Genomic DNA, 23,191 nt, shown 5'->3' with positions numbered 1-23,191 from the left:
AGGAGAGACAGTTAACGTTTTGACTCAGATTTAATTCTTCAGAACTGAAAACAATGAGGAAAAGACTCATATTTCTGAATGGAATTTATTTTCTGTTTTCATCATACTTTGCTAATCCCTTTGTATTATTCTTGCAGCCATTATCTTCAAGAAATCACCTGATGGTAGTGAAAGAAACCTGCAATTTCATAAGCTTTTGGACTGATTTTTAAGCTTAAAAAAAAATCATTCAAATATAACTCAGTGGAAGGTTGGAGTTCAGGCAAAGAACTGAAAATACTGGATGTATTCATTTGAGAGGAAGTCTAAGCCTGGAGTCATCAATGAGAACAGCAGTATCCAAATTGTAAACTTCTTGTAATCTGTTGAATATTCTGCACCCTATTTGACCAGCAGCTGGACCTGAGGTCATATCAAGTAGATCAAGAGAAAGTGTTCTGAAATTGTTTTTGTTTAGGTTTCTTTTCACACCTTGTTGCCTTCTGTTTTATCTTTTCAAGTAAAATAATTTTTGTTTTTACAAGTGTTATTGTCCTCTCTTGTGCTAAAAGGTTCCAGTTGGTGCATCTGTGCTGCAAATACTTAAGCAACTGAAAGGCAGGAAAATGTCAGGGTGGACTGGGCCTCGTGATCAAAGCTTCAACAGAGTGCTCTCTATTTCCAGCACTTCTTAAGATTTACTTTGTATCTTGAATTTGCTTTTAACATTCTGCTCATATTTTTTTTAGTATTGCCATGATCAATTTTAATGCTGCACTAAGGAAAATAATTTCAGTCACTGTGATTAACGTATAACGTATCATTGGAACAGTAGTGTTAAATACTTTTCTTCAAAGCCAGCATTTTCCTCCTTCAAGAGACTTCTGTATCGTTCTGGTTTAAAGGAGTGATATTTATGATTTTAAAACCATCACCCAAGGCACCTCATCATGTGTGGAACAGCTGGATACGTAGACCACCAAGAAGCTGTTCTTCGCCCTAAAGGAAGAACTACTGCTATCCCTCTGGAGTTTCCTTGAAACCAGATGATAGTTTCAAAGACAACTGGAGGGATATGTAGTGTTGAAGAAATGGGAAGACTGCAAAAGGACTTTGTACTTCATCTACAACTTCCTTGCCCAATCTGGGGAAATGAGGCTATGGAGTTTGGTAGCCAGTTTAAACCATAAGTCCTGAAGTTAATGTGCATAAGGCAGGAAGGCAACTACAATGCTAGCATTCATTTCAAGAGGGCTAGAAAAGAGGTAAGCCCACAGGTAAGCTAAATTTCACATTGAACTTTTTCCTGCTTAATTTCTCCTGTTAAATGATATAGAAATCCTCACAGCACTAACTCTCACCAGACTCCAAGGGTCTGAGATTTTTTTCTACATTGTCAGCTCCTGTTTCTGTATCACAAACAAACAGTACAACAGTTATTTATTTTTATTCAGAATACAGAGAAAAGGGGGCAAAAAGAGAAAATGTTTCAGTTACAGGAAGTTTTACATTTGCAGACTCTGCATGTATAGCCCCATGAACTTCTATACTGTTTCAGCTGTATAGAAGAATTATCAGTTTTACACATGTTTGAAGTTCATTCCCATACCACCACCAGTAGAAGGCACAATTGAATTTCCTGTGGTTGCACTGTTGCCATTTCACCTGTCCAGACAGCGCTTTTGCATGGCTTCAACACAGATGTTGCGAAGCAGATTTATTACAGATCTGGGGTCATCACTCTTCATGACTGCACTGCCAGAGACAATCATGTTTGCTCCAGCCTAAAAAAAATTAAGTTTAATATCATAAATAGATTTACCAAAAAAGAGCTTTAAGTATGTATTGAACATTAATACTGTGTAGGGAGTAAATGTGTGTGATTGGCCAGTGCTTAGTAGCAATTCACCAAAGCTCCTTACAGAGGAGTGGTTATGGGTTTAGAAGGTACTATCAAAAAGACAAGGGCAGTAGGTACACAGGAACACCACCACCTCTGTGTTCCTGCCAAAATACATTCCTATTCCTCCTGTGTCCTTAGCTCAAAATCCTGGAACTTTCTTTCTAAACAGCATTGAGAGCTTTGCTACACCACAAAATCTGCAGATAAGAACAGTTCCAGTCCTTCAATAAAATGGTGCCTTCTTTTATCTCCAGCTAAGAGAACAGTCTCAAACCAGTTTTGAATTTAGAGTATGTAGTGTAGATGTAGGCAATATAGGAGGTGCCAAGCTCAGTTTGCGAAAGATGACTCTGCAGAGATATCTGATCTCCACTTGTGCAGCAGCGTGGACTGTACATTGGGATTGCTATTGCCTGTAGTGTCAACTCATCAAAACCTACTGGCATCGAGTCTGAACCACATCTCCGTTCCCCTACACCACATTTGTCACCTTCAGCAGAGAAGAAAACAAGGGAACACTGCTGGAGAACTACATCCATTGTACTCCAGCCATTGGGAACATGACCAGTGAGGTAGCATCTACTGCAGTGAACTTGCAAAAAAAAGTGGTGGGATGGAACAAGTAAGTCTTGTTGAAGCAATTAAAACACAATATGCACCAGATTTTGTGTTAGCGGAGTAGTACCTCTGCACATTTCTGAATAGTGTCTGGTCCCACACCTCCATCAACTTCAATATCCAGCGAAGGAAACTGTGTTCGCAACCAGTGGACCTAAAAACAAAAGACAAACAATGGTTTTCTGTTCCAAATCTCTTTCACAAATAGACAATCAAGGAGGGAAATATTTTAGCAAACAGGTTCCACAGCTAAATGGGAACAGATTTCTAATAACTATGAAACATTCTATATCTGCATTAGGACGGGAAAACGTGAATTATCTTGCAATTGTTTAAGCAGAACTTCTGCACCTAAAGAAATTCAAACTAACCTGTCCTAGTAGCATCTATTAGATGTTAAACCAATTCCTTCAAAGATCAAACACTACAACAGGCCACAAAGCATATGAAAAGGGAAATTATACCTTTGACATCATATCACCCATAAATTTCTGACCTCCAAACCCAGGTTCCACAGTCATCACTAGAGCCATGTCAATCTGATTTGCCCAAGGAGCCAAGTCTTCTACAGTTGTAGATGGTTTAATTGCCAGTCCCACCTTTAGGAGGAAGAATACAAGATATATCAAGTGTGAGATTGCCATATTACATGGGTTTGGATTTACATTAAGTTTTAAAAGTTCATTCCCCTATTAATGTGTCCATGCAGCAGTGAAATAAAGGAATGCTTGTTTTAATAGAGGTGCTGTCCAGTTCTACAGTCTTCTGTTGGAAGCAAAAAGAAATAATACCCACTCTGGTCATCTCTTTGTTGGACGTACCATTTGAAAAAAGCTAACCAAGAAACTTCTTGCGTTAGATAAACTCCACATGTTTACTTGTTTTGCTCTATTTGAAGTACCAAATTGTTTAAACAAAGTAAATCAACCAGCACCATGTCAGATATGCAGTTTAAGTGCAGAATAACGATCAACTGGAGATTTGCTGAGATCATCTTAATTCTAATCTAGAATTACATAGAATAAACTGAACACAAACAGATCAACCTAAACATGGTGACATTTATGCTTTATTTAAGCATCCTTCCTGTATCATCACAAATCTATTATAGTAAGCATTTATTCCTTTCTGAGATAACATGGTGTAGAGCCAGATGAGCACAGCAGGCCAAGCAACATCAGAGGAAGCAGGAAAGCTGATGTTTCAGGTCAAGATTTCAGAAGTCGTCTTAGCTACTGGTATAGATGGGCATTGCTTTACTGATAAAATATTTTTCTAAATTTGCTACTTGATTTCTTGGTAGCTACATTATTTGTTACACTAGAGACCATCAACATAAACAAGCAGAAGCATCACTAGTGGAGGCAGATCTGTCACTGCCTAATGCAGGGTACATGATGAAAGGGAACAGAATGTGTAAATCTCCAGAGTATTGGCATCTGTATTGAGTCTTACCTTGTTTATATTCTGTCTCAAGCTATTTCCAAGCATGATATCCAATCATTTAATTTACTTACAGGTCATGGCTAATCTCCTGTTTTATACCAGTATCATGCTATACCTTTCAGTCATTTAATTTGACATATCTATTAAGATAAAGGCTGAACCCATTTTCTATACTGCCCCAGCACTCCTTACACACTTAACTCCCATTATGCTTTGTGAATAGTACCAATCAACTGCTAAATAAAACCAGTTTCTCAGTTAGCACCCAGGTATACAGGATTCTTAAAGAAAATGTTAAAGACCAGTCTGACCATTGTCCTTTGTGAAGACTGGCCCTGCCTGCTTTGACATAGTAGACCTTCAGTTCAAACATGGGGTGTAAGCAATGGAATAGCTGTTAGGGATAAAAATGGTGCTAATGTGTTTAGTGCGCAATACAGCCAATGTACCTTAAAAGATTATTTGTGCTGGTATTTATTAAAGGAAGAAGAATCTGTATAAATATTGATAGAAGCAGATATTGGAGACAACAGGAAATTGAGAGGGAGTAGGTACTTGAAAAGCAGTAACTTGAAAGAAATAAACTGGTGTGGGAATGGAACTAATTGATCTGTAGAGAATCACATGAGCAGAATGCCGCCTCTTCCACAAATGACGGTTTTACTGTGATTCCTGTTTAACATGAACATATTCACTACAATTTGCTTAATGAAGGACAGATAACAAACAGTAGTCTACTGTGATGCCTGTTGCTTATTTGTTACAACTTTAACACAATTCAATTTCATGTTATACTAGGACACTTGTCATATGGGAGTGATGAACATACTTTTGGACAATACTTTTAGGGAATTCAGACAAAGCATTTCCACTTGTGGAGAAGAGCAAAACAAGACACCATCAACATAATGTAGTTACTAAGAAATCAAACAGGGAATTATACAGTGACAGATCTGCCTCCACCAGTACCATATCCCAGTGTTGCAGAGTGACAGTTCTGTCCCCAACAGTACTCTGCCTCGTGTTGTACAGTGATAGACTTTCACCACCAGGGCTGTAACCAAACTGTTGTACAGTCATGGACCTGCACTCCTTCTGCCTTATACAAAAAACAAATTTGCAAACTCCAGTACTCTACTGCAATAGGTGATCACTGCAGTGTTATGGATGTGCCCTCCAATCTAAAACGGTAGAACTGTAGAGCTCTAAACAGCCCATGACCTCAATTTGGAGGGAGAGGTTCTCCAACTTCCCGGGTAGTTTTAAGCACAGTTCATTTTGAACGGTGAGCAATCACTTTATTGAAATTTTATGGACAGAAATAAAATGGTTCATACTGACTCAAACACTTCCTTCACACTTACCTTCATGCAGTTTTCACGTATGTCTTTGATGAGTGCTCCTGGGTTATTTGTTGCTTCTAGATGGAATGTGTATTGATTAGCCCCCGCTACTGCCATCGGTTTCACCCACTGCTCTGGGTTTGAGACCATCATATGCATATCTGTAAAATAAACAAGGCACAGTGGCAGAGAGCACTTAAGACCATAAGACATAGGAGTGGAAGTAAGGTCATTCAGCCCATCAAGACCACTCCGCCATTTAAATGATGGCTTATGGGCATTTCAACACCACTTCCCTGCACTCTCCCCGTAGCCCTTGATTCCTTTCGAGATTAAATTTGTTGATCTCTGCCTTGAAGGCATCCAACATCCTGGCCTCCATTGCACTCTGCGGCAATGAATTCCACGTGCCCACCACTCTCTGGTTGAAGAAATGGCATCTCATTTCAGTTTTAAATTCACCCCCTCTAATTTTAGGGTCCTAGTCTCCCCACCTAACGGAAACAACTTCCTAGCGTCCACCCCTTCTAAGCCATACATTATCTTGTAAGTTTCTATTAGATCTCCCCTCAACCTTCTAAACTCTAATGAGTACAATCCCAGGATCCTTAGCCGTTCATCATACGCTAAACCTACCATTCCAGGGATCATCTGTGTGAATCTCCGCTGGACAGGCTCCAGGGCTATTATGTTCTTCCTGAGGTGTGGGGCCCAAAATTGGACACAGTATTCTAAATGGGGCCTAACTAGAGCCTTATAAAGACTCAGAAGCACATTGCTGCTTTTATATTCCAACCCTCTTGAGATAAACGAAAACATTACATTCGCTTTCTTAATTACGGACTCTACCTGCAAGTTAACCTTTAGAGAATCCTGGACCAACACTCCCAGATCCCTTTGCACTTTTGATTTGCGAATTTTCTCACTGTTTAGAAAATAGTCCATGCTTGTATTCTTTTTTCCAAAGTGCAAAACCTCACATTTACTCACATTGAATTTCATCAGCCATTTCCTGGACCACTCTCCTAAACTGTCTAAATCTTTCGGCAGCTTCCCCACCTCCTCAGTACTACCTGCCTGTCCACCTATCTTCGTATCATCGGCAAACTTCGCCAGAATGCCCCCAGTCCCTTCACCTTATATTATTGATCTGGATGAACAGCTGTGGCCCCAACACTGAACCCTGTGGGACACCACTCGTCACTTAAATTCCCATTAACCAGTAGCTTTGAAAAGGTTATACTTATAAAACCAAATCTAGATCCTTTAAATTAATACAATAAACATACTGCAAATGGCGAGCATGGCCTTCTATTTAAACACTGTTGTTCTCCAACAATTTTTGTCAATTCTAGTCAACTTTCAACTCTCTCACCCCCACTCCCTCAACCAGTATTTGAGCAAGGGACATAGCCACGTACACCAAAAGAGAAGCTTAAATTTAGGCACTCCTGCCTAGGCATATTACAGCCATGAGGACTCAACTTCAAGGTCAACAACTTCACAGCAGGATCTCAGCCTTATTGTTACACCTCCCCAAACCAATGTTGCTGTCTCATTTGCATGGATCTAGACTCAACAGAGGCAACATACTGTAAGGTCACAAGATGGAAGAGTAAAAGCAAACTTTTCAGTTTGTGGATTCTGATCCATCATTCAATATGATCAAGGCTGATTTGATGATCCTTAACTTGCCTTCCTGCCTTTTCCCAATTGACTTACTTTCCTTATGATTTTTGCTGGAACATGAGAGGCTACCTTACGGCCTTATGTTTTTAAAACCATGAGGGCACAGATAAGGTCATTTTCCCAAGACAGGGGAGTTCAAAACTACAGAGCACAGGTTTAAGGTGAGTTGAGAAAGATTTAGAAGATATCTGAAGGGCAGCTTTTCATGCAGAAGGTGATATGTACATGGAATGTTTTGCCAGAGGAAGTGGCAGCGAGAGGCAGGTAGAATTACATCACATAAAAGCCGTCTGGATGGGTATATGGATTGGAAAGGGTTTGGAGGGAAATGGGCCAAATACATGCAAATGGGACTAGATTAGTTTAGGATAATTGGTCAGTGCAGATGAATTGTACAAGAAAGGTTTTTTCATACTCTAGGACTCTAAAAATCTTTGCCTTGAATATACCTAATGGCCCAACTCAATAGCCCACTGCTGTAAAGAATTCCACAAATTCACGACCCTTGTGAAATGTTCCTCATTTCTTTCTCTCCTCAACTGGGAAACCTCTTTCTTTGAGATTATGTCCTCTGATCCTAGACTCTCACACAAGTGGAAATAATCTTTTTGAACACTGAATTTAGATGCTACTGCGATTCATTGATGAGGACTCCAAAGTCCCTCTATGCTGTACCCTTCTGCAGTCTTTCTCCATTTAACTATTCAGCTCCTCCATTCTTAGAACATGGAACAATACAGCGCAGAACAGGCCCTTTGGCCCTCGATGCTGTGCTGACCTGTGAACTAATCTAAGTCCCTCCCCCTACACTATCCCATCATTATCCATATGCTTATCCAAGGACTATTTAAATGCCCCTAATGTGGCTGAGTTAACTACATTGGCAGGCAGGGCGTTCCATGCCCTTACCACTCTCTGAGTAAAGAACCTGCCTCTGACATCTGTTTTAAACCTATGACCCCTCAATTTGTAGCTATGCCCCCTTGTACAAGCTGAAGTCATCATCCTTGGAAAAAGACTCTCACTGTCCACCCTATCTAATCCTCCGATCATCTTGTATGTCTCTATTAAATCCCCTCTTAACCTCCTTCTCTCCAATGAGAACAGACCCAAGTCCCTCAGCCTTTCTTCACGGGGCCTGCGCTCCAGACCAGGCAACATCCTAGTAAATCTCCTCTGTACCTTTTCCAACGCTTCCACATCCTACCTGTAACGTGGCGACCAGAACTGCACGCAATAGTCCAAATGAGGCCGGACTAGTGTTTTGTACAGTTGCAGCATGACATCACGGCTCTGGAACTCAATCCCTCTACCAATAAAACCTAACACACCATAAGCCTTCTTAACAGCATTATCAACCTGGGTGGCAACTTTCAGGGATCTATGTACATGGACACCAAGATCCCGCTGAACATCCATACTACCAAGAATCTTTCCATTGACCCGGTATTCTGCCTTCCTATTATTCCTCCCAAAGTGAATCACCTCACATTTATCCGTATTAAATTCCATTTGCCACCTTTTAGCCCAATTCTGCAGTTTAGCCAAGTCTCACTGCAACGTGCAACATTCTTCCACACTGTCCACCGCTCCACCGACTTTAGTGTCATCCGCAAACTTACTAACCCATCCACCAATGCCTGCATCCAAGTCATTTATAAAAATGACAAACAGCAGTGGTCCCAAAACAGATCCTTGAGGCACACCACTAGTGACTGGACTCCAGGTGGAATATTTTCCCTCAACCACCACTTGTTGCCTTCTCACAGTAAGTCAGTGTCTAATCCAAACTGCTAAATCTCCCTCAATCCCACGCCTCTATTTTCTCCAATAGCCTACCATGTGGAACCCTATCAAAGGCTTTACAGAAGACCATGTACACCACTTCAACTGCCCTACCCTCATCCACATGCTTGGTCACCTTCTCAAAAAACTCATTGAGGTTTGTGAGACATGACCTGCCCTTGACGAATCCATGCTATCTCCAATCAAATTGTTGCTTGCTCGATTGTTATAAACCTGTAGACAATGAGGACTGAAAGATCAAGGCCAAAGGCTCCGCCACCTCCTCCCTAGCTTCCCAGACAATCCTCGGAAAAATCCCATCTGGCCCAGGGATTTATCTACCCTCAGACCTTCTAGAATTGATAACACCCCCTCCTTACTAACCTTAATCCTTTCAATTCTAGTAGCCTGTAACTCAGTCATCTCCTCGACAATATTCTCTGGTTCCTCAGTGAAAACAGATGAGAAATAATCATTTAGCACCTCTCCAATCTCCATAGGGTCCACACAGAACTTCCCACTTCTGTCTCTGACTGGCCCTATTCCTACCCTTGTTTCTCACATACCTATAGAAAGCTTTAGGGTTCTCCTTTATTCTACCTGCCAATGTCTGCTCATGTCCCCTCCTTGCTCTTCTTAACTCTCTCTTTAAATCCTTCCTAGCTAATCTGTAACTCTCCATCGCCTCATCTGAACCATCTCTTATCGTCACATAAGCCTCCCTCTTCTGCTTAACAAGAGATACAATTTCTTTGGTAAACCACGGTTCCCTTACCTTATCGCTTCCTCCCTGCCGGACAGGGGCATACCTAACAAGGACATGCAATATCTGTTCCTTAAACCAGCTCCACATTTCGATTGTCCCCATCCCCTGCATTTTGCTAACCCATTCTATGCCTAAGTCTTGCCTAATCGCATTATAATTGTCCTTGCCCCATCTTTCACTCTTGCCCTGTGGCATGTCCCTATCCCTTTCCATCACTAAAGTAAATATAACCGAATAATGGTCACTCTCTCCAAAGTGCTCACCTACCACTAAATCAAACACCTGGCCTGGTTCATTACCAAGTACCAGATCCAGTGTGGTCTCCCCTCTTGCCGGCCCTTTGACATACTGAGTCAGGAAACCCTCCTGCACACACTGGACAAAAACTAATCCATCCGACGTACTAGAGTTATAGCATTTCCAGTCAATGTTAGGGAAGTTAAAGTCTCCCATAATGACCACCCTGTTCTTTTCACTCCTGCCCAGAATAGTTTTGCCGATCCTCTCCTCCACATCCCTGGAATGTTGCGGGGACCTATAAAAAACTCCCAGCAGTGTTACCTCTCCTCTCCTGTTTCTGACCTCAGCCCATACCATCTCAGTAGACAAGTCCTCATCAAAAGTTCTTTCAGCCACCATTATACTGTCCTTGACTAACAAAACCACACCTCCCCCTCTTTTACCACCTTCCCTGACCTTAATGAAAGATCTAATCCCTGGAACCTGCAACATCCATGGCTCCGAAATAGCCACAATATTGAAGTCCCAGGTACCTATCCAAGTTGCAAGCTCACTTACCTTAGGCCGGATACTCCTGGTGTTAAAGTAGACACACTTCAACCCAGCTTGCTATCTGCTAGCACACTCCTGTGATAGTGAGGTCCTGTCCATGTCCTCCCTACGCTCATCCTCCTGTGTACTAGGACTACACCTCAGTTTCCCATCCCTCTTCTGAGCTAGTTCAAATCCACCCGAATAGCACTAGCAAATTTCCCACCTCTTCCTACCTCACATTTTCCTACATTACATCACAGAATCCCTACAGTGTGGAAACAGGCCCTTCAGCCCAACGAGTCCACACTGACTCTCAAAGCATGCCACCCCCCATAACCCACCTAATCTACACATCTCTGAACACTACGGGAAATTCAGCATGGCCAATCCACCTAGCTTGCATATCTTTGGACTGGGAGAGGAAACCTTAGCACCCGGAGGAAACCCACGCAGACACGAGCAGAATGTGCAAACTCCACACCCGAGATGGAAATTGAACCCATGTCGTGGTGCTATGAGGCAGCAGTGCTAACCACTGTGCCGCCTCGAGTTCTGCCAAGTTTTTGCCTATTCATCTAAGCTGTCTACATCCCTTTGCAGACTCTTTGTCATTACCACTTCTTTCCCCACCTATTTTTGTATCATCCGCAAACCTGGCTATAGTACATTCACTTTCCTCACATTAAAGTGCATTGCTAACGATTATGGCCCACCATGATCCATGTGCCAATCCACTAGTTACAGGTTGCCATCCTGAAAATGCCCCCCTCCATCCTAACTTGTCTTCTACTTGTTAGCCAATCCTTTATCCAAGCTAAAAGACTAACTCCGATACCACAGGCACTTATCTTATTAAGTTGTCTAATATGCAGTACTCATCAAACCTCTTTTAGAAGGCCATGTACACTACATAGATTATCTACGGTAGGACCCTGGAAAGTATTTAAAAATCAGAGGGACCTTGGTGTGCATTTCGTCTGAAAATAGCAGGGCAGGTGGATCATGGGCTGAGACTCAGAAATAAGAACAGGGAGGCTATGCAGGAACTGTATAAAATGCTGACTAAGCCACATTGGAATACTGTGTGCAGTTCTGATAATCATATTTTTGGAGGGATGGCGGTGTCATCACTGACTGTTAAAGGTGGCAAATGGTGGAATTTGAATTCAATAAATATCTGGAATTAAGAATCTAATAATCACCGTGAATCTATTGCTGATTGTCACGAATGCTCTTTAGGGAATGAAACTGCCATCCTTACCTGGTCTGGCCTACACGTGACTCCAGACCCACAGCAGTATGGTTGACTCTTAACTGCCCTCCGGGCAATCAGGGATGGGCATAAAATGCTATCTAGTCAGTAACACCCCTCATCCTGTGAATGAATAAAGAAAAAAAAATGTGATAGCACTGGAGATGATGTAGTGGAGAACAAGATACATGTTGCCTGGCTTAGAGGGTCTGAAATAAGGAGGAAAGATTAGATAAACTGGAGTTATTTTCCTTGGAGCAGCAAGGATTGAGAGGGGTCCTAGAGGTACATAACATTGAGAGCGCTACACAAAGTAGATACAATGGCACTTTTTCCCATTCGTGGCTGAGTCAGTAACAGAGGTATAGAGTTAACAGTAAGATATAGAAGATTAAATGTTTAGATTGATAATTTTCATGCAGAGTTTAGTGGGAAACTGGAATTCAATGACTGAAGGGGCGGCTGAGTTAGAAACTCAACATTTAAGCAGTATTTATATATTCACTCATGTTGCCATTGTCTTCAGTTCTCTGGGCTTAAAGTTGGAAAATGGAATTAGTGAAGTCAGAGCTTTGTTGACGGACAGATATAGTGTGCTGAATGGTTTCCTTCTATGCTGCAAGTATCTATTAGTGTACATCTACTGGCTCCCCTTTATCTATTCCTGCTTGTTACCTCTTCAAAAGAATTCTATTAAATTTGTCAGGAATGATTCCAGTTTCATGAAGCCATGATGACTCTGCTTGATCATATTATGTATTTCTAAATGTTCAGCTATTAGATCCTTTTGGTTAGTTAAGGTGTAGTTCCAAGATGAGGTGGTGCCACTGTTGGGCTGGAGTGGACAAGGTCAGAAATCACACAACGCCAAGTTATAGTCCAAGAAATTTATTTGAAATCACGTTTGCTAATAAGAGAATGATTAGGGAGAAGGGAGGGCCGATCAGGGATAGTGCAGGGAACTTGCGCGCGGAGTCTGAGCAGATAGGGGAAGCTCTAAATGAGTTTTTTTCTTCGTTTTCACGAAGGAAAGGGCCCTTGTTGTGAATGAGAACTTTAAGGAGCAGGAAAACGGGCTTGAACAGATCACGATTGAGGAAGCTGATGTGCTGGAAATTTTGGCAAACATTAAGATTGTTAAGTCCCCAGGGCCAGACCAGATTTATCCTAGGGTGCTCTGGGAAGTGAGAAAGGTGGTTGCTGAGCCGTTGGCGAAGAGCTTTGCTTCCTCACTCTCCACGGGAGTCGTACCAGAAGATTGGAGGGAGGCAAATGTTGTTCCTCTTTTCAAGAAAGGGAATAAGGAAATCCCTGGAAATTACAGACCAGTCAGTCTTACGTCTGTGGTCAGCAAGGTTTTGGAAAGAATTCTGAGAGATAGGATTTATGACTATTTGGAAAAGCATAGTGTGATTAAAGGAAGTCAGCATGGCTTTGAGGGGGGCAGGTCATGCCTTACAAATCTTATTGAGTTCTTTGAGGAAGTCACGAGACAGGTTGACGAGGGTCGAGCAGTGGATGTGGTGTACATGGACTTCAGCAAGGCATAAGGTTCCCCACGGCAGGCTCATTCATAAAGTCAGGAGGTATGGGATACAGGGTGATTTGGCTGTCTGGATTCAGACTTGGTTGGCTGACAGGAGGCAGAGAGTGGTTGTAGATGGTAAGTATTCTGCCTGAAGGTCAGTGCTGAGTACTGTCCCACAGGGCTCTGTTCTTGGGCCTCTGCTCTTTGCAGTTTTTATAAATGACTTGGTTGAGGAGGTTGAGGGGTGGGTTAGTATGTTTGCTGATGACACAAAGCTTGGAGGTGCCGTTGATAGTATCGAGGGCTATTGCAGGCTACAGCGAGACAGCGACAGAATGCAGAGCTGGGCTGAGAAATGCAGATGGAGTTCAACCTGGATAAATGCGAAGTGATGCATTTTGGAAGGTCGAACTCAGATGCTGAATATAGGATTAAAGGCAGGATTCTCGGCAGTGTGGAGGAACAGCAGAATCTTGGTGTTCAAGTGCATAGCTCCCTCAAAGTTGCCACCCAGGTGGATAAGGTTGTTAAGAAAGCATATGGTGTTTTGGCTTTCATTAACAGGGGGAAATTGAGTTTAAGAGCTGCGAGGTTATGCTGCAGCTCTACAAAACCCTGGTGAGACCACACTTGGAATACTGTGTCCAGTTCTGGTCGCCCTATTATAGGAAAGATGTGGAGGCCTTGGAGAGGGTGCAAAGGAGGTTTACCAGGATGCTGCCTGGACTGGAGGGCTTGTCTTACGAGGAGAGGTTGACTGAGCTCGGACTTTTCTCTCTGGAGAGGAGGAGGAAGAGAGGTGACCTGATCGAGGTGTACAAGGTAATGAGAGGCAATGGATAGAGTCGATAGCCAGAGACTTTTCCCCAGGGCAGGATTGACTGCCATGAGGGGTCATAGTTTTAAGGTGTTAGGAGGAAGATATAGAGGAGACGTCAGAGGGAGGTTTTTCACCTAGAGAGTTGTGAGCGCATGGAATAGTTTGCCAGTGGTAGTCGTGGAAGCGGAGTCATTAGTGACATTTAAATGACTGCTGGACATGCACATGGACAGCAGTGAATTGAGGAGAATGTAGGTTTACGTTATTTTATTTTTGGATTAGGATTATTCCACAGCACAACATCGTGTGCTGAAGGGCCTGTACTGTGCTGTACTTTTCTATGTTCTATGTTCTATGCTCCTTCGTCAGGTGAAGTGAAGCACACAGGCACAGAGATGAAAAGATCGCACCAATGGTATGACTGGAGTGTTGACATGCTGCATAGTAAATCTCTGCAGATGACTGAAAAGTATCAGATGGTGTGAGTAAAATGTTAACAGCTGAATAGCAAGCAAAGAGATAACCTATAATCAGATTGAGGCAGACAGATAATTACAAAAAAAGATGAAAAATAAGATGGTACTACTGACAAACCAAAAAAGCTGAAATAACAGCTGCAGCTGTACAAAACTCTGGTGCGGCCGCATTTGGAGTATTGTGTATAGTTCTGGTCACCGCATTGTAAGAAAGATGTGGAAGCTTTGGAAAGAGTGCAGAGGAGATTTACTCGGATGTTGCCTGGTATGGAGGGAAGGTCTTAACAGGAAAGGCTGAGGGACTTGAGGCTGTTTTCATTTAAGTCATCATTGGATGAGCATATGGACGTACATGGAATAGTGTAGGTTAGATGGGCTTCAGATCGGTATGACAGGTCGGCACAACATCGAGGGCCAAAGAGCCTGTACTGTGCTGTAATGTTCTATGTTCTATAGATATGAGTCACATGCTGCAGATCTAACCAAAGTGACAAGTCATCCAAAACTGTATAAACTAATTAAGGTAGAGCGATCATAACAGCAGCACAGTGCCTCAGTGGTTAGCACTGCAGCCTCACAGCACCAAGGACCCAGGTTCAATTCCAGCCTTGGTTAACTGTCTGTGCAGAGTTTGCACATGCTCCTCGTGTCTGCGTGGGTTTCCTCCAGGTGCTCCGGTTTCCTCCCATGTCCAAAGATGTGCAGTCGAGGTGGATCAGCCATGCGAAATTGCCCATAGTGTTCAGGGGTGTGTGGGTTATAGGGGGATGGGTCTGGGTGGGATGTTCCAAGGAGTGGTGTGGACTTGTTGGGCCAAAGGGCCTGTTTCCACACTGTAGGGAATCTAATCTAAAAAAAAGTATTGGTGATGGCGTCAAAACAGGACAGTAAAGAAGATTTTACAAATACAGGACAGTATGATAGGGTTACATGGAGCGCAACATAAATCCAAGATCATGGTTGAGGCAGTTTTCATGGGTATGGAACTTGGCTATCAGTTTCTGCTTGGCGATTCTGCATTGTCTATCTCAAAGACTGACTTGGAGTATGCCTACTGAAAGATCAGAGGCTAAATGTCCTTGACCACTGAAGGTGTTCCCAACTGTTGTCAGAGTGTAATGGTCTCTCCAACATCCATGCTTCAGGTCATCTGTGCCCGTAGCGTATGAGGTAGAGTCACTGGAGTACTTACGGTGTACTCTGTGGGTGGTGTTTCTGTGTGTGATGGTAGTATCCATGTCAATGATCAGGCATGTACTGAGGAGGTTGCCATGACAGGGTTGTGGGGTGGTGTGGTCAATGTTGCCCTGACGGCTGAGTAGTTTGCTGCAGATGATGGTCTGCTTAAGGTTTGGTGGTTATTTAAGGCAAGAAGTGGAAATGTACGGATGGCCTTGTCAAGATATTTGTTCTCATCGAGAACATATTGAAATCTGTGAAGAACATGGGTAATTTCTCTGCTCTGGGGAGGTACTGGACGATGATGGGTACTCTATCAATCGTGCCCTGTGGCTGTCTTGTGAGCAGGTTACTATGGTTCTTCATTGTGGCACATCAGAACTCATGATCAGTTGAGCATCGTAACCCGTTCTTATGAGGGTGTCTTCCAGCATCTTTTAGGCTTTCATCACGTGCCTCCCCTGCCTCTAAGTTCTGTGCCTGTGTACGTTTCTTCACTTCATCCGGCAAAGGAGCACTAAGCCGAAAGCTTGTGATTTCAAATAAACCTGCTGGACTATAACCAAGTGTCATGTGACTTCTGACCTGGTCCACCCCAATCCAACACTGGCACCTCCAAATTTGGGTAAAACAACTACTGTGTTCCAAAAGCTTGTGATTTCAAATAAATCTATAGTTCCAAGTTTGTAACCTTCCCTTTGTGAGTAAGTATGTTACACTAGCAGACTTATAATCCCCGTGTCCAAGATCCCTACCAGTGTATGCACTGTCTCTGTTGCTACTTTCTTTAGTATCCTGGATGCAACTCCCAGGTCCAAGGTGTTAATTGAGCTTTGGCACCATTAGTTTCTCTAGCACTTTTTCTCTGGTAATGACTATTATACTTATTTCCACTCCTCCTTTTGTCCCTTGATTATTTAGTAATTTTGGAATGCTACTAGTGTCTTCTACTATGGAGGACTGATGTATAGTATTTAATCAACTTCTCTGCCATTTCCTGGTTCCCTGTTATTTCTTTAGCCTCATTCTGAAGAGGGCAATGTTCATTTTTGTTGTGTTCTTCCTTTTATGTTTTTAAAAGAAGCTCTTGCTACCCATTTGGCTATTACTTGCTATACGAAGTGTTTTTTTTGGTTGTTTTTTGTTTTTAAAAAATGCTCACATCCTCTGTCTTATTACTAATGTTTGCCAAATTGTACATTTTCTTTCAATCTGATGCTATCCTTAACTCTTCTGGTTAACCATGGTTAGCTTATCTCTTTCCTGGAATCCTTGCATCGTACAAGGGTACCTCATTGTCACAAGCTACAAACTAATTTCTTAATCATCTGTTGTTGTAGTATGCCAGCTGTCACCATTGGTTCCACTTGCTTCTCCCTTCACTCTTTCTCACAGAATAAAAGCTAAATTTTCCAGCTCCTTTCATTTCTGAAGCAGTGCCACTGGGCTCAAATGTTAACTTTGTATTTATCTCTATATTAAGCTGCCAGAGCCACTGAGTTTCTCCAGCACGTCCTGTTTTTATTTCAGATATTCAGCATAATTTGTGCTCTTTTTCAAGAAAGGATGTATATTTGTACAGCTTAAAATTTTTGTTAATAATTTTTACTTAAAATTATACTTCCAATAATCTAGATGTTCATTAGTTGTTTAAGGAGACTAGTTGACCCATTTCTGATACCAGGATACATACAGTCTACATCTAAATAACTGGCTACAAAGTGTTTAGTGACATCAACAATCCACCAATAACTGTGAGATAACAAAGTGTGGAGCTGGATAAATACAGCGGACCAAGCAGCATCTTAGGAGCACAAAAGCTGATGTTTCAGGCCTAGACCCTTCATCAGATGTGCTCCTAAGATGCTGCTTGGCCTGCTGTGTTCATCCAGCTCCACACTTTGTTATCTCAGATTCTCCAGCATCTGCAGTTCCCATTATCTCTCACCAATAACTGCTGCCTGCATATGCTCATTTCTAATTTCTCTCATTCTGTGCACGCACAATAATAAAAACCAGTTTTTTTTTAAATTAAAAATCTACTTCGATTGACACTTTTTGTTAACAATATATTCCTTCAATTACTGTAATTTAAGTGTTTGCTAACTTTTTAATCACTTTTTAAAATGTCTTGGGTGTCACCAGATGCAACCTAGCCTCCTCCCTGTTGTTGCCGCCATTTTAAAATGGACATTCAGAGGCTCTGCTCATTCTTACTACACCACATGGTTTCAGATATTTAAAAAACTCGAAGCATTTCAAAACTCTTCCAATCCCAGTGAGGCCTACCCAACTTTAGCTGCAGCTTTCAAAAGTGGAGGAGTAGAGAGACAAAACTCATTGTATCTATTTATGTTGGGACAATCATTTACCATAAGTGTATCAGTGTTAAGACCAGGCATGACTGCACTAGCACTGGAACTCTCACCTTGAAAGAAATCAAATAATTCAATTGGGCAAATATCAACAAATTAAAAAGAATACTAGACAGATTTCAAAAATCAAGGTTCAGTCTGATCTTTCACAAAAAATGGGGAAATGGATGAAAGTGAGGGTTGAATAAAGCAATTCAACATAGCATACACCAGATGAATAGCATTCAACTCTCAGTTACAATTACTAAGAGGATAATATAGCTCTCCCATTTAATCTCACGTAGGAACAGTTTGTAACTCCATCGCTCCCATTTGCAGACAGTATGCATCTTGATTACTCTCACAAAGAGACCACATTTTTCTCCCTATTATTCCAACTCTTGACTAGTATCTCAGTTACTCTGTCACTGTCACTTAGGTCAGCATTTATCTCAGTTAAACACTGTTGCAAAGTGTGAATAAGTCTCATGAAAAAGATGGTATTTGTCTCAGTTACTCTCACTACTTACCACTCGTTTAGAGGACACTATTTGTTTCAGTCATTTTTCACTTTGAATTTCAAAATTACAAAAGTTATGATTTATTTTTTGATGCTGTCACTGAGTATACAAGTATGCATCTGAGCTAACAACTCAGTATTACTGCAGCAGTTAAAAGGCTTTATGATTGCATTTCCAAGGTTCTTAATAGTGAGTTTATACCAGAATTAGAATCAACTGCCTCTGGCTGTGGGGTAGTCAGGCAGCGAGCATGAAAATATTCCGAGCAGACAAAGAAAACCTGGCTCCCGGCAACCTCCTGACCACAGGAGGTAATTTAGTGCTATCAATCAACAGCTCAGTGTCCAACTAAACATGTCCTTCATCATTCCTGTTTAAGTACTGAATGCTCAGGACCTTGCACCTGGAAACCATCCCATTAATTTCAAAGAAGAAAAGTGGTTAATTGCAGGGAGGCTACATTATCAGTTGCTGACAATAACTGGCCTCAATCCAATGCAAACATTTCTTTATGCTACAATTTCCAGAACATCACTGACAACACCACACTGAAAAGGGGAATGCTACTCAAAAGTCTTACCAAAGAAGGGTTCTTGTCCGAGTTCTTTCCGAAGACATTCTACCACAGGATGACCAAACGTGATATTAGGCACAAAATGTCTGCAAGACAGAGGACACAAGTTTTTAAAGCAAGTTCGAAGCAAGGTGTTTCACAAAATAGCAATGTCACCAGCACAGCAAGATACCATTTACCCAGTCATGTCAGCACTGATTCTTCGCAAAAACTGTCCAATTTCCTCCTCACAACCCTGCAAAAGATTTCTCCAGTAGATGCCTAATTTCTTGCGAAAATTTGGAATTTACACTCAACACTATTCTTACAGGTATTATGTCCTAAAGGCTACCAACCCTCAGTCTGATAATTTCCCAATAATTTTAAATTAGTGGTCCCTGCTAACAACTTGTTTGTCAGAGCAAACAGTTTTTCACTACACTCTAACAAAGGTGCAACTAATTTTGAACACCTTGATTAAATCCCACTTCTTCCTCTTCTCTGCAATCCTGGCATCCCCACTCTCTCCATATAAAAAAAAGTACCTGATTTCTGGTACAATTCTAGTAAATCCTCTCCAAAGCCTGATATCCTCCCGAAAGTGTGAAGCCAAGACTTTTTTTTAAAGAAAAGAATCCCGGCAGTTTGGAAACAGGCCCTTTGGCCCAACAAGTCCACACAGACCCTCAGAGCCTCCCACCCAGACCCATCCCCCTATAACTCACTTAAATCTACTGAACACTACAGGCAGATTAGCATGGCCAATCCACCTAACCAGTACATCTTTGGACTGTAGGAGGAAACTCACACAGACAAGGGAAGAATGTGTAAACTGCACACAGACAGTCATCCAAGGGTGAAATCAAACCTGGGTCCCTGGTGCTGTGAGGCAGCAGTGCTAACCACTGAGCCATACCACCCATAAATAAAACTTATTGAAAAATCCAGTTGAGATCAAACAGGTGTTTTGTAAAGGTCAAGTATGATTCCCTGAATTTGTTTTTAATGTTCCATATGGCAGCGTTGTGAATAGATTACAAAAGAACTTTAATATACACATATACATTTAGCAACTATTCGAAAAACGCATTAAAACAGCCCAGCCAATAATGGGCATGTTGGGTGCTCTAGAAACTTCCTGTAATTCAAATCAAATCAAAAATCATCATCTCTGGAAATGGCTCACCCCCCATTTGTAACAACTTCCAATCTACGTGACACAAAGGAATAGAACATAGAACATAGAACAGTACAGCACAGAACAGGCCCTTCAGCCCACGATGTTGTGCCGACCATTGATCCTCATGTATGCACCCTCAAATTTCTGTGACCATATGCATGTCCAGCAGTCTCTTAAATGACCCCAATGACCTTGCTTCCACAACTGCTGCTGGCAACGCATTCCATGCTCTCACAACTCTCTGCGTAAAGAACCTGCCTCTGACATCCCCTCTATACTTTCCACCAACCAGCTTAAAACTATGACCCCTCGTGCTAGCCATTTCTGCCCTGGGAAATAGTCTCTGGCTATCAACTCCATCTATGCCTCTCATTATCTTGTATACCTCAATTAGGTCCCCTCTCCTCCTCCTTTTCTCCAATGAAAAAAAGTCTGAACTCAGTCAACCTCTCTTCATAAGATAAGCGCTCCACTCCAGGCAGCATCCTGGTAAACCGCCTCTGAACCCTCTCCGAATATTGACATTATACCTACTTCAGCCAGTTATGAACAAAGGAAACCAGTGAAACACTGCACAAACTGGTGCTAATAAATCCAGGTATGTGCTGCAAAAACAGTAAGATCTGACCAGGATATCAAAACCCACCTTGGTAGCCGCCCCAGTTATATGACTGAAACTTATGGCCTGTTTGGATTGCTTTTAAATATATTTTTGGATGTCAGAGAGAATGCACATTGCAGTCTAATTCCCTGTGTTTTGAATGCATTGACAGATTTTGCTTTAACCCTAAGTAATTTGGCTTGGCCAATTTTAAATTGGACTTCACAAATGGCTTTTTTTGGGAAAGACACCACTTCCTATTTTATCAAATAAAATATTAGAAAAGAAAAAAACCAAACAACCTCTATTTCATATAGAAGAAATCTATCGTTCAAAAGTTCAATTCATCTCTTTGTTATGTCTGTGATATCAGTATTCCAAACCACCTCATCAACTTTACCTGGAAAAGAATTAAAATTTTCACTCCACAGGATCCAAATGTTTCTGCTTTATTCCTCCAATTTAGGAAGTGTCCAAGATGGCGGAGTAGGGCTCCCGATCCTCGGGTCATCTGCTCCACTTCTCTTTATTGTTTTTCTTCCCTCTCTTACTACCTTTTGTACCTCTGGATGTCTGAAGACCTCAGACAGCTTCACTTTTGGGAGGTGAGCATAGGACCCGGAATTGGTGGCTGCTACACTGGCAGAGGCGATGTCGGTGAGGCAGGCTCAGCAGTGAAAGGTGGCACCTGAGGATCAGCAACCGATTGGGTCTGATGCTGGCAGCGGCAACAACGGTGGTTCTGAGCGGATTGATGACTTGTGTAGGAGGCAGTGGAATGTAGACAGACTTCATTTTAAGCCATTTCTTTTCATATTTCTTTAAATATTCAAAATGGCACCTAATCATGGTGATGAATGAAAGCTTTTCATGGTATTTTATTAAACATCTCACTGTAAAATTTGTGACAACAAAATCAAACAAATCATACTATTTGCATAACACTGCCATCTGACATGTATCTGCCCACTGAGCTTTCAGTGTCTTTCTGAACTGTGCTGTTTTCATGCTGATGATCAATCATCTAGTTTCTTTCAGCCAAAAAATTCCATAACTCCACTCCTTAGCCCAAAGTCCAAATCATATACCATATATACTAGAGTAAAAGTTGATCTCATGTAAAAGTCAACCCCTATTTTTGGGCCAAAAAAATCTTGAATTTTCCATATATCTCGTGTAAAGGTCGACCCTAGTTCTTCACAGATAATTTGGATTTTAAGGCAAGTGCTGGCTGGTGTTCGTTCTCATCCGTCAAAGAACCTTTCTGAACTGCACCTTTACTTCTGACGATGGGGATGAAAATTTGAAAATTAAAGTGCTGAATCTAAACAGTAATACATTAATAACCTGCAGGTGGAGATAAAGTGCTGTCATCCAGTCTCCCAGGTTTGGTGGGATTTTGTTTTTGACTCCAGGATACTGTAGCATTTTATTAGCAGGTTCCTTTTCATCAGGTTTCATCCCTTTGTCAGAGCTTCAAAAGAATGAACCCAGTAATTGAGAGAGCTCAGATCCACTGACTTACTGTTTCACTGAGGGTGATATCCATGGACCTATCCACATGTTTTTTAAATGTTGCTATTGTACCTGCCTCAAACACTCTCTGGCAGCCTATTCCATATATGCACTACTCTGTGCATGAAGATATTGCCCTTCAGGTTGTTCTTAAATGTACCCCCTCTCATCTTAAACTGCTAGTTTTCAATTCCCCATCCCCAGGAAAATGATGAAATACATTCATCCTATCTATTCCACTCATGATTTTATGCACCTCAATATGGTCACCCCTCATTCTCTGACATTCCAAGGAATAAAGTCCAATCCTGACCAACCTCTCCCTTTAAGTCAGGCCAACTAGTCCTGGCAACATCCTTGTAAATATTCTTTTCACACTTTCTAGTTTAACTATGTCTTTCCTACAACAGAGTGACCAAAACTGTACAAAATACTCCAAGTGTGGCCTCACCAACAACTCATACAACTGTCCTTCCACCTGGCTCCAGGCTGCAATTGGCAACAAGTCTGTCACTATGCAACACTGGGGCACTAGCTTGTGTCACTGTGCAACACTTCAGTACAGTGGTGTGGGTAGGTCTGTCACTGTATATCAGTGAGGTACACTACTGCTTTCTGACAGATGTCTCTGTATAACAGTGGGTTACAGTACTGGTAATGACAGGTCTGTCACTGTGTAACAATGGGATACCATATTGGTGTATTACTGTGCAGAGATACTTTGTAATGTCAAAAAGTGGACATGATACAAATGAAGAATGTCACAATGCCCGTGAACAGTTGATCACTGCAGTCATTCTCCAAAGTTAATGTTCAACAATCTTAGTAGCTACAAGTGGGCTTAGAATTCTGTAATAATTTGCAGATAAGAACTGTTGCTCAGTTCCCAGGATTTTGTATACACGGCAC

At 41.8% G+C, this 23,191-nt stretch overlaps 2 protein-coding genes across 4 annotated transcripts in view; both read right to left on the bottom strand.

The window, feature by feature from the left end:
- Positions 1-1,402: 1,402 nt before the first annotated feature.
- Positions 1,403-23,191, bottom strand: part of rpe (ribulose-5-phosphate-3-epimerase) — a 35,951-nt gene continuing 14,162 nt past the window's right edge. Inside the window, exons 2-6 of one of the 2 annotated variants that reach the window (XM_048535093.2) lie at positions 19,014-19,093; positions 5,311-5,450; positions 2,965-3,099; positions 2,568-2,654; positions 1,403-1,763 (exon numbers count right to left, since the gene is read on the bottom strand). In XM_048535093.2, coding sequence (XP_048391050.1) covers positions 1,641-1,763; positions 2,568-2,654; positions 2,965-3,099; positions 5,311-5,450; positions 19,014-19,093 — 565 coding nt within the window. In that variant the 3' untranslated portion in view covers positions 1,403-1,640. Of the gene's footprint in view, positions 1,764-2,567; positions 2,655-2,964; positions 3,100-5,310; positions 5,451-11,564; positions 11,678-19,013; positions 19,094-23,191 lie in introns of those variants that run through there. The other variant, XM_059647016.1, reaches the window with a different exon arrangement.
- ftcd (formimidoyltransferase cyclodeaminase) overlaps positions 5,417-23,191 on the bottom strand; it is a 104,537-nt gene continuing 86,762 nt past the window's right edge. The window contains exons 14-15 of one of the 2 annotated variants that reach the window (XR_007247982.2): positions 19,014-19,093; positions 5,417-5,450 (exon numbers count right to left, since the gene is read on the bottom strand). The gene's annotated coding sequence lies outside the window, so the exon portion shown is untranslated. Of the gene's footprint in view, positions 5,451-11,564; positions 11,679-19,013; positions 19,094-23,191 lie in introns of those variants that run through there. The other variant, XR_007247983.2, reaches the window with a different exon arrangement.

Source organism: Stegostoma tigrinum, chromosome 7 (assembly GCF_030684315.1).
Source record: "Stegostoma tigrinum isolate sSteTig4 chromosome 7, sSteTig4.hap1, whole genome shotgun sequence".
Lineage (NCBI taxonomy): Eukaryota > Metazoa > Chordata > Chondrichthyes > Orectolobiformes > Stegostomatidae > Stegostoma > Stegostoma tigrinum.
Note: the sequence above shows the minus strand (reverse complement) of the source record. Positions and strands in the feature narration are given on the sequence as shown.